The sequence below is a fragment of the Lycium ferocissimum genome, chromosome 6 (genome assembly GCF_029784015.1).
Source record: "Lycium ferocissimum isolate CSIRO_LF1 chromosome 6, AGI_CSIRO_Lferr_CH_V1, whole genome shotgun sequence".
NCBI classification, from domain to species: domain Eukaryota; kingdom Viridiplantae; phylum Streptophyta; class Magnoliopsida; order Solanales; family Solanaceae; genus Lycium; species Lycium ferocissimum.
Window position 1 is genome coordinate 67,880,131 of NC_081347.1, and position 12,195 is coordinate 67,892,325.

The 12,195-nt window shown below is 33.5% G+C and overlaps 1 protein-coding gene and 1 pseudogene across 1 annotated transcript; one reads left to right on the forward strand and one right to left on the reverse strand.

Annotated features, from left to right (window-relative positions):
• Window positions 1–8,388: 8,388 nt before the first annotated feature.
• Window positions 8,389–11,126, forward strand: LOC132060163 (uncharacterized). Its single transcript, XM_059453063.1, has 3 exons — window positions 8,389–8,461; window positions 8,567–8,626; window positions 8,758–11,126. Exon 3 carries the CDS (start codon window positions 9,387–9,389, stop codon window positions 10,863–10,865), a length of 1,479 nt encoding a protein of 492 aa, XP_059309046.1. The 5' UTR covers window positions 8,389–8,461; window positions 8,567–8,626; window positions 8,758–9,386; the 3' UTR covers window positions 10,866–11,126.
• Window positions 11,127–11,601: 475 nt separating this feature from the next.
• Window positions 11,602–12,189, reverse strand: LOC132060164 (heat shock 70 kDa protein 4-like; annotated as a pseudogene).
• Between the last annotated feature and the right edge of the window lie 6 nt (window positions 12,190–12,195).

Below are 12,195 nucleotides of genomic sequence, written 5' to 3' on the forward strand. Positions count from 1 at the left end.
AAACTTAAATTTATTAAAAATCATTTTAATTCTAAAAATTTTTTTAAAAAAAGGGTTAAAATTTAAATAAAATTTGTTCTTTGACTTATTTAAAAGGCCCTGCCTAAATTTTCTAATTTGGGCCGAATCTAAGACCCCGGGGCTCTTGTACATTTGTCTGAGGTTTTCTTTATAACTTTGGAAAAAAAAGGGGTTTTTTTTGGGTTTTGAAATGTTGGCTAAACCATAATTTTATCATTTTTTAAAAAATTTAGGTAATTTATAATTTGTTTATCAATAGGGTAAAAAGTTTTTAAACCTTCATTAATTAAAAATTTTTAAAATATTTTTAAATTATCCGGGAATGAATACTTTCTAAATCAATTAAAAAATCTTCAAAAATTGAAAACTTAAAAGGAAAAGTCCTTTCATTTTTCGGAAAAGTCAACCAAGCAAGAGTTTATGCGTTTTAATTCGTATAAAAATCAATTTTTTAGTTAAAAAAATTTGTTGTAAAAAGAAATATAATATTGTAATAAATTGTTTCTAAATTTAAATTTAAAACCAAAAATGAAAATGTCCCAATGATTTTCTGTTTGGCATAGGGAATCGGGGTAACTTTTTTCAGACTGCAATTTAAATCAAAATTTAAACGAAACGAAAAAATTAATTAAATTAAATGCTATATTCTATTTAAACTGGGAAACATTTAATCATTTAAAAAATTTTAAAATTTCATTAAAATTTTTTTTTCCGATTTATTTTTAATTTAAAAAAAAATTAAAATTTATAAATTTACCATTTATTCTATATAAATTAACTAAAATCTAATCTAGAAAAATTTCCTTTTCTTTCCAATGGATGTTTTATAAAAATGATTAATAGTGTAATAGTTTTTTTTTTCCAGTATAGTTTAATCTGCTATGATAAATTACATATTTGAAAATACTCCTGTTAATAACATGTAAAAGAAAATTTGCTATCCGCCATTGAAGCAATTCTAGTTGAGAGGATACGAACAAGAACAAAAAGTCTCTTAATTATTAATATTTAAGTTATATATATATATTCATAGTATAATAATTTTTTATATCATCAACATAATTTAAGTCGTTATAAGACGTTACCTACTTTGAAGTACTCGCATTAATTAATAAAAATAACATGTAAAAGAAAATTTGCTACCGACCATTGAACATGTGTAAAGAAAAGATGTTCTAACAAAAAAGAGAAGATGCTAAGCAACACTGCATAAGTTAGAGATCTGTCAGTGCGTCAATATGATAAGCTAAAAATGTTTATGAATAGAGTAGGCTGTATAAAAAACCGATAACATTTAGGGCTTGGTGTAGGAACCAAACCGATTACTACACATACACACACACACACATACACACACACACACACACACACACACACATTCTTATATATATATATATATACACACACACAATTTCTTCAAAATTTTAAGTTTCCATCAATACAAATTCAAATAATTAGAATTTTTAAGAAAAACAGAAATTTAATGAATTTCTCCTTATTCAGTTTTTACCGCCCTCATTTACATGGCATATATACTACTAATAAGCTAGAATTTTATAATAAAAATAAAAAGAAAATGGCAATTGGAATTTAAAAAGATTTGATAGATGACTTTGTCTTCTGTTTAATTTTTAGTTTTAACTTTTGAATCTTCATAAAAACCACAGATAACAAAAATTTGTGATATCAATAAGAGATTTATTCCTTCGTCGCTATTCCCTCAAATAAAATTCAAATTTATAATATACATCTAAGTACACAAAATGCATCACAACCAAACTAAAATCAGGTTTGATTTGGTTTGAATATTAGAAAAAACCGACTTAATTTGTTTGGTTTGATTAATAAAACCGAGTGACCATGAACACCCCTAATGATAAGTTTAAACACGTTTATAAATAGTGGGGTCGTATCTAGGGCTTGGTGATAGCTTATAAATTCTCTAGAACCCACAAAATATTGAGTTTACTTTATTTGAATGAATTCCGCATAAATGACTCATACATTTAAACATAATAAAATTATAAAATTATCATATTATGCCAACTGATATCAATAAGAGATTTATTCCTTCAACGCTATTCACTTAAACTTTTAAGTTCTCCAAATTTTTTAAATATACGTCTAGCTACACATCATTAAACTATTCTTTTTACTTGTATTAACAATGAAATATCACATAAGGGGATAGCTTATAAAAGAACCCACCTCGTACTTTATTTGAATGGAACCTTTAAACAATTCAATTATCACCAACTCGAAAGATTCTCTGTAGAAATTAGGAACCTTTAAAGTTATATAAGGACTAATAAAAAATAAAGTGGACTATTTTATTATTCAGAGACGAAAACAGAAAGTGACTGAACCAGATAAGCCGAATCCAAATATGCCTGATAAGGACTTAAGGAGGTACTGTATTAATGAAACGCCATTATCTCATTAAGAGACTCCCTAATAAACAAATAAAGTTCCTTATTAAATTATGCGTTTCTAATACTGGTGTCGTTCTGCTGGAAATTTGTGTATTTTTTTTTATGTAAAATAATTTGTAAAAAAAAAAAAAATATATATATATATATATAATATTTTTTTTTAGCAATTAGAGAGAAAAAAATAACAACATACCTAGTAAAAAGCCACGAAGTGGGTCTGATGGGGTAGAGCCTATGCAGACCTTATCCCTATCTTGAAAGGTAGAGAGGTTGTTTTTGGTAGACCATCGACACAAGGATAAGTAACTCAAAGCAGTATAAAAATTATGGCAAAATACTACAAAAGCATGACAAAGCAGTGTGGGTAAAAAAAAAAGGAGTAGTATCTACCACAAATTAATACGATAATTAAAGTATAAGAAACAACAGATATTAGCAGAAATCGAATGACAAGAAAGTATAAGAGTAATACTGCGACTACTAGTATGAACGGATAAGTTGGACACAACACAACTACCTACTAACCTTCTACCCTAATTCGTGTACTCCATAACCTTCTATCTAAGGTCATGTCCTCAGTAAGCTGGACTTGCATCATGTCCTGTCTAATCACCTCTCCCCAATACTTCTTCAGCCTACCTCTACCTCTCCTGAAACCGTCCATAGCCAACCTCTCACACTTCCGCACTGGGGCATCCGCACATGTCTGAACCATCTCAACCTCACTTCCTGCATCTTATCATCTACCGAGGCCACTCACACCTTGTCCTGGATATCTTCATTTTGAATCCTATCTCTCTTAGTATGCCCATACATCCATCGCAACATACTCATTTCCACAACTTTCATCTTTTGAACGTAAGAGTTCTTGAATGGCCAACACTCTGCCCCCATTCAACATAGTTGATTTAACCACCACTCTTTAGAACTTGATTTTAAGTTTTGGCAGCATCTTCTTGTCACACAAGACTCCAGATGCGAGCCTCCATTTCATCCACCCCACACCAATACGATGTGTGACATCATCGTCATTCTCCTCCATTTTCTTGGATAATAGACCCAAAATACTTGAGACTTCCTTTTTTTTTAATGACCTGGGTACCAAGCCTATTTCACGCTAGCCTCATGCGTTACGTCACTGAAAGTGAAAAAAAATCTGCATGCCCAACTAATATATGAGCCAAATGGCATGTGGCAAAACTACCCCAAACCCATTTGACCCGCCAACCCGCCCAAGCTTTGACGAGTTTAGGCTAGGTGATTTTGAAGATGGACTGATTTGGGCTAGTCCAAATTGACCCATCACAAATCGTTAGCTCAAACTGGCCCATCAAATGAACCCAAACTGGCCCATCAATTGTCATCCATTCATAAGTATAAAAGCTACAAAACATGATTAACTTCTATTTTAACTATTATTTAAATTTATTTTTGTAATTGTTTTTAGTTTTTAAAATGTTTATTTTTAATTTTTTTTCCTTATTTTAAAATTTTTACTAGTAATTTTTTATTTCTAAGTTTTTTATTTTTTTTCCTGAGGATCTATGCTTTCCGTTTTTGTGTAACCTATTTTCGATCCACCTATATCTGACAGACGTTTGCCACTCCTAGCTATGTACAAGACAACCATAAAAGTACATAAATAAGGCAAAGGGGTAAAAGAGAGGATTTTGACAAAATCACTGTTCATTACGTTAATTAACATTTAGTTTTCTTTTGATTTACTTCGGAATAGTTTCGAATATAATTTATATACTGGAATAACTTATGAGGAAATATTTACAGTGAATATAATTTATATACTGGAATAACTTATGAGGAAATGGTTACAGTGAATATCTTTATTATTTTGAGAAAAACATACGTTTGAGTTTTTTTTTATATTAAAAAAGTATTTAAAATTAACTTTCAAAACATCGTTTATCTAAAAAAGCATGAGCGAGGGAATATTTGCAATCAAAGAATATCGATATTTTTAGTTTCTCAAAATGTTGAAAAGGTGGGTTAAGTTGAGTGGGTTGGTTTTACTTACCCTTTTAGCCCATATTGACCTAAATTATCTTAGCCTCAAACAAGCCTTTGGGCGGGGGTTGGGCTTTCTGACCCACCCAACTTTATAAGTTCGCCCCATCTCTCCCCCCACACAAAATAATATCTATCGACATAGTATAATTTTACCCCGTTGGAAATGGCCGCAACACACATACACACACTAAACAATATCCATCGACATAGTATAATTTTACCACCGTTGGACAAAGGTGACTCCAGTGGCGGATCCAGGATTTTCAATCAGGGTGTTCGGAAAACAACTGAACCAACTTTTACATTTGTTTAGGGTGTTCAAAAGTCAATATATGTACATAAAAAGGCGGCGGCTAAGCCTTCGGGCGGGGTCCTAGACACACACACCTTGCATTTCGTAAAAAGTCAATATATGTACATCGACACGAGTATAATTTGCCACTAAATATACCTTAATTTTTCTTAGGTGTGTCGAGCCTTTACTAGATCCGCCCCTAGGTGACTCCATCAGTGCCTATACACACACACACTAAACAATATCTAGTATAATTTTACTACTGTTGGAAAAAGGTGACCGTTGGACACACACACACACAAAATATCCATCGACATAGTATAATTTTACTACCGTTGGACAAAGGTGACTCTGTTAGTGCCTAGTTGTACTCCTCACCCTCCGGGATACCATTTTATTATTCCTTCTTTTTCAATTTATGTAGTAGTGTTTAATTGGACACTGAATTTAAAAAAGAAAAAAAAGACTTTTGAAAATTGTGATTTAAAATAAAACATAAATATTTTTGTAACTTTTATAAATTATCCATTAAAAAAAATAAAATTAAATCGGTTCTACAAATAATACACTAATATACTTTTCTTTTAATAAATAAAAACGTAAAATTATACTCTTATAAAATGGGACCGAAATCTTGCATGGTGGCACATGCTCATTGCTTACATAGACTTAAAGGAAAAGGGGAAAAAGAGAGATACCTCCATTCAGATTTACATACTTTAAACTTAATAATCAAATATTACATAATCAACTTTAAATATTTTAATCTTAACAAAATCTAAGGTTTCATTTTGATATGGAGGAAATATGTTGTTCAAATATTTTTAAATATTTTTTTGAGGAAAACAAGATTTTTAAAAATGAGAGAAAAATAACTTTTCTAATGAAAGTATGAAAAAATAATTCCCATAAATGGCATCCTACACAAATTATCTCCTCTCAGTCCTTCAACACACCTACCCCATATCCCACATTTTCACCCTCCCCAACCCCACCTCATGTCCATAATGTTTGACTAGACTATATATATTTTAAAGAAAATGTTTTGCTTTCCTACCAAACACGTTATAAAACCTTATCCCAATAATAATAATAAAATGAGAAAGAAAGATAATGAAGGAAACTTTAACTAACAAAAGAAGTCCCAAGAAGGGTTGTGGTGGAGTGACAAATACTCCAGCATCTCTAATTAGAATTTTTAAGTTTGAGTTTTTCGGATTCGGAGTCTTCTTTGTTAGGGAGCGTTTTGGCCCCTAATATGGAATTTTCGGGCAGAAATCCAAATTTAATCCGATTTTAATGCGGATACCAAATACGGAAAAGAAACAAAGAAAGAAAAAAAGCCAAAAGAAAGAAAAAGAAAAGATAGGACCCTGTACTTATATATAATGTGAATGTAATAAAGTTTGTTGGACCACCCCACTTTGCTTTGCTCACGTTGAGCTGTCCATTGAATTCTAGACTATATTCATTCATTCAAAGTCAAGTCTACTTCTTATCTTGATAAGAACAATTCCAGCTCTTTACCTCCTATCTAAAAAATCCGCAACTTGTACAGTTGTACTGTGTACCATCACTTACGTCTGTGATTGCGCACATTATTCAGTATAGTTGTTTTTTTATGAACCTACAAAAAAGTATAGTAATTTCCTTTTTTTGAAAAAAAAAAAAAAAATTACAACTTGGGTGTGTGTATATATATATATATATATATTACTAGTATGGGAGTACTATTTTTTTTCTCAAATAAGAAACAAGTCACCTTTCCCCTCTATCTCATTTTATGTGGTATTTTCATTTTTCATGCTGTAGCAAAAAAAAAAAAAAATGATACTTCATATATCTAAAAGCAATTTAACTTTAAACATCTCATTTAATTTTTAATGATATGATTTATAATCACACAAATACCTATGGCTTATTTTAGATCATAATTTTTTTTTAACACTATGTGTTAAATCAAACACTATTAAAAAAAAGAGACTGAGGATAGTATTGTGGATAATACATTACGCCTCTTTCTTAACAACTAGTCTCAAGAGTGAACTTTTTTGCAATATTTTTCTTACATTTTAGTATCGTCCAACAAGAACAAAACATGGCCGGTGTAATTCCACAAGTGGGGTCTGATAAGGATAGAGTGTACGCACACCTTATCCCTATCATGAGAGGTCTGTTGTTTCCGATAGACCCTCTGCTTTCGAATAAAATAATAAAAAAGCAAGTCAAATAGGAAATAGGAAAAAGGAGTAATAATATCATCCAACAAATAAACATAAAACCGAAACGTTTGAGAAAGTTAAAAGAAAAACAAATACAATGTAAATTCTTAGGGCTCGTTTGGTTGGGAAATAACTTATCCCGGGATTAGTTATTCCACTCTCAAGGTGGGATAAAATAAGGCTACAATCCCGGAGTTAGTTATTCTGGATTTTTATTCCAACCAAACATGGGATAAGGAGGCACTAAAATTTTATCCCGAGACTATTTTTGCTTATCCTTCACACCAAACGACCCCTTAGTTTCTTATACTCCTATACACTCTATTCTCCCCAAACTCAACTTATGGGATTATACTCAGTATTGTTGTTATTGTCATATTGTTACCATTTGGAGAAATGGAGGAATTTCCAAAGGGCATTAAACCTTGAGATTTTTACATTCTATGCCAATTAGGACAAAATAATTATCCGTTTTAGCCCATGTTTATTTTGTTACCCGAGCTAGTCCCCCCATATCAAACTCCCAGATGCTATTTTTTACCAGAGTTCATTGACATTGCTTCTTTATGCTCAGAGTAAGTTCATTGGCGTTGCTTCTTTATCTTTTCAGTTTGCTCTTCGTCTTTTTTTTTTTTTGGTCATTTGAAACAATATTGTGCACATTACGTTTTTGTTTCTAATTTTGGACTGCAATTATACCGCTACCGGTAGCTTTTGTTTGCTTTTTTTCCTCAGGGGTTCAATTGAATCTCGTTCATCCCGAAATTACTATATGCATATAGAGAAAAAAGCTTGTACAATTTTGTATAACAATGTAAAAGTGTGTATAAACACCTCTTATACACTATTATACATTTTTATACGGTGTAGAAGTGTGTATAAACACCTCTTATACATTATGTATAAACCCCTCTTATGTATATACACCTCTTGTATAAGTTTGTAATAATATTGTATACTAGTGTAAAAGTGTGTATAAACACCTCTTATATATCATTATATATTTTTATATAAGGTTAATATATTGTCCAAAATAGATGTATAAAGTTGTATATTGCTATATAATATTATATAGCATAAAAAAGTGACTATGCGAATGTAAATTAAAAATATAACTACGTAGATGTAATTTCTTATGCTGGATTGAACATTATTAAAATTTCCCCTTAAAACTTTCTACATCCATGATAAAATATGATTTATTATTTATATTCATTTTGCCGTTTCAATAATTTTAATTTGACAGGTTAATAATTGACTTGCTTTATGTTGCTACACCGTCACCGTATTGTAACAGCGTTTGCTCCCTTGTAACGGTTGTAACTAGTGCAGGTCATTTTCAATCAACCCTTATACAATTATCTATCTTAAGTTCTCAATCAAAGACCCTTTTTTTCATTCTCCTTTTACGTCACCGCCTTATTTCCAATTCCAATAACTTTTGCAGATTCAGTGCATTCTAACAGGTATTCTTTAATTTTTTTTTTTTGGATCTTCACTTTAATTTATAACTTGCATGTATTATACCTTTGTGGGGTTCTTTTTTACTTAAGTCTTTTTAAATTTTACAGATGTTTTAAGATTCAAAAAGCTTGTTTGGAATCAAGAATTGGTGATGTGATCTTGAAAAGGTTGAATCTTTAGGTGGTATATGATGAATTTCTTGATAAAGTAGTATTTTTTTCTGATTTTTGGTGTGTTTGAAATGCATTTGGAAGTGGTATAAGATTCAAAGGCTTGTTTGGTATTTGATCTTGCAAAGGTTGAATCTTTAGTGGGTATATGATGAATTGTTTGATAAAGTAGTGATTTCTGTGATTTTGGTGTGTTTGGAATGCATTGGGAAGTGGTTTAAGGTTCAAAGGCTTGTTTGGTATCAAGAATTGGTGATTTGTTCTTGTAAAGGTTGAATCTTTAGTGGGTATATGATGAATTATTTGATAAAGTAGTGTTTTTTCTTATTTCGGTGTGTTTGTAATGTATTGGGAAGTGGTCTAAGATTCAAAGGCTTGTTTGGTTTCAAGAATTGGTGTTTTGATCTTGGAAAGGTTGAATCTTTGGTGGGTATATGATGAATTGTTTGATAAAGTAGTAATTTTTCTGTTTTGGCTCTTTTTGTGGATCGATTGAAGGTTATTGATTCTTGGTCATTTGATTCTTTGTGGATATGTTGATGAGGTGGTCATGGTCATGTTACTAAGTGTTAATTGTGGTGGAATTGTTGTTCCGAGTAGGCGGATCCAGGATTTAGAGTCGGTTAGTTGGAAGTGGATTCCTTATAGTATGTATATGCATTTTCAAGATCCTTTTGAATATGAACACATGGTCGATTAAACCCCTTGCTAAGGGCTAGAGACGCCTCTACTTCGACCCCGAATTATAGGAAAGGAAATGCTTGCAAAGGGGAAAATGGGTGAAGATCTCCTAACAACGTTAACCATTGAAAGCAATCATTTGTCCACCCTTTTGTCCATGGATTCTGGTTCATCATCTCATGATGAATTGGAGAGAGAATTGATCCGGACTGTTAACCATCTACAGGCGCCTGATATTAATCTCCCGCTCGAGCCTAGCCCTCCTCCTCCGTCGTGGAATGATACGTGTGATATGCTAGATGTTGGCTTTGGTGCCCAACATTACGAGGTCGAGACGAATATTAATGTCACAAAGGTCGGGAAGAAGTGTGCTAAACGGCTTGATAGTATTTGGGGCGCTTGGTTTTTCTTCAGTTTTTACTTTAAGCCAGCTCTGAATGAGAAGTCAAAGGGAAAGAATGGGGTTTCTCCTCGGTATGATAAATCGGATTTGAAGCAAGATGTTTTCCTTGTTCAGCATGATATGGAGAATATGTACATGTGGGTTTTCAAGGACAGGCCTGAAAATGCTCTTGGCAAGATGCAATTGAGGAGTTACATGAACGGTCATTCGCGACAGGGAGAGAGTCCCTTTCCGTTCACTGCAGATAAAGGTTTCGTTCGGTCTCATAAAATGCAAAGGAAACATTACCGGGGTCTTTCGAACCCTCAGTGCCTTCATGGAATTGAAGTTGTTAGGTCACCTAATCTTACGGGTCTTGATAAGGAGGAGCAAAAAAAGTGGATGGAGCTTACGGGCCGAGACATGAACTTTTCGATTCCCGCTGAAGCTAGCGACTTTGAGTCGTGGAGGTGCCTTCCGAATACAGAATTTGAGCTCGAGCGAGCCCCTAATTCGATTCCCCGTCCAGAAAGATTGTTAAATGGCTCCAGTCTGAATCTATCTACTCGACATGCAAACCATGTAAACGGAGAAGGATTAAACAACATTTTGGCTGTCTGTAATAAGAGGAAGAAAAATGGATTTTCGCCTAATAGTCAACATCCTGAGAGGCTTCCGGATATCCATCCGATTTCCCCACCATGGCTAAGAGATTTTTCTGGTGCTATGCAAATGGCGTCTGGTCCTGTTACAGCTGCAAAAACTATTTATGAGGACGACGCGGGGTTCTTGATACTTGTTAGCATGCCTTTTGTGGATCTAAAAAGTGTCAAAGTTACTTGGAGGAACACCATCTCTCATGGGATTGTGAAGATATCTTGTATCAGCACAGGATGTATTCCTATCATCAAAAGGCAAAACAGGACTTTCAAGCTATCAGATCCAGCTCCCGAGCACTGCCCTTCAGGGGAATTTGTCAGAGAAATCCCTCTTAGGACTCGCATTCCGGAAGACGCTAAACTAGAAGCGTATGGAGATGAGACCGGGACTATGCTCGAAATTCATGTGCCTAAGCAGCGTGTAGGACCAGAAGAGCATGAGGTTCTAGTGTGCCTTCGCCCCTCGCCTTGGACCACACATGCGTATGTTGATTTGACGGAAGCAATGGCTTGAAGTTGTGGAATGCTCTCTTTAGGTAGTAGTCATTATTTACTGACCTAAATGAAAACGATATTTATATTTTCTTTTTAATTCATCAGGAAAGATTCTTTTCTTTCTGGTCATCAACTAATGTGGAACAGATAGATGCTGATTTTTGCATGCCCTCAATGTCCACACCATTTTGTTCCTGCTAGTCTTTATCTTTTACTGGTATCAATAACATTTTCATACTGTTTATTATTGTTGAATTGTATTTGTGTTTCAATTTCTGTCTCAATTCTTCATGTCTTGTGCTCTGCTTTTTGTGAACTTACTAGCTTTTGTTTGGCACTATGGGCTACTGACTAATGTCATACTGCATTAAGATTGTTCGCTATCTGATACATTTCTCATAACCTGAGAGGAAGTTGTTCGATGTATGTCAAAACTCGGACTCCAGCAATGCACATAACTTTTGTGTTCACAACATATGATTAAAACCTCATTGAAGCTTTGAGTGAACCTGTTTTCTACAGTTCTACCACATGTCACAGAGTATGCTACAGTCCTATGTCATTTGCTGATTTGGAAAATGTAAAGATTTTGGGAATGTTCAATTCAATCGGATGCCAATGCGAATTTCCTCTTTGTGGTGACGGAAATTGACAGTGATGATTCTTCCCGTAATCTATAGTGTAAAAATGAACTGATTAAAGCTTCGAGCACTACTTTTGTGTTACCATGAGCACAGAAAAAGACTTACGAACTGTGCTTATAACAGAAAATGCAATAACATTTTAAAGTCGAAGAGTTCTTTAACAAAATAAACCCATCCACCAATCCTGCACCGGCAAAGAGTACGGGATGCTTACACAGTCTCAAATATAACTAGACAAACGGCTGAAGTCTCAAACATATTACAACAACAGAAACTGAAGACTGCTACAACTATATTTGACTACTAGAACTACAGATATCATCTTAATCTTGGTGATGGACTTAATCGACTTCTTCAATCTTGGGACCTGCTCCAGTAGTACCAGCAGAAGGACCATCCTTATCAATACCACCAGCCTTATCAGCACCACCCACCCTGATACATCTTTGCAATTATGGGGTTGCAAATGCTCTCAAGCTCCTTCATCTTGTCCTCAAATTCATCAGCCTCTGCTGACTGATTTCCATCCAGCCACTGAATCACCTGCTCAACCGAGTCCTCTATCTTCTTAATGGTGTTTCTCATGTTGTATGCATAATTCTCCAAGGCATTCTTGGATTCCACTTTCTTCTTGAGCTCTTCATCTTCAGCTTTGTACTTCTCAGCTTCTTGAACCATTTTCTCAATATCTTCCTTGGACAATCT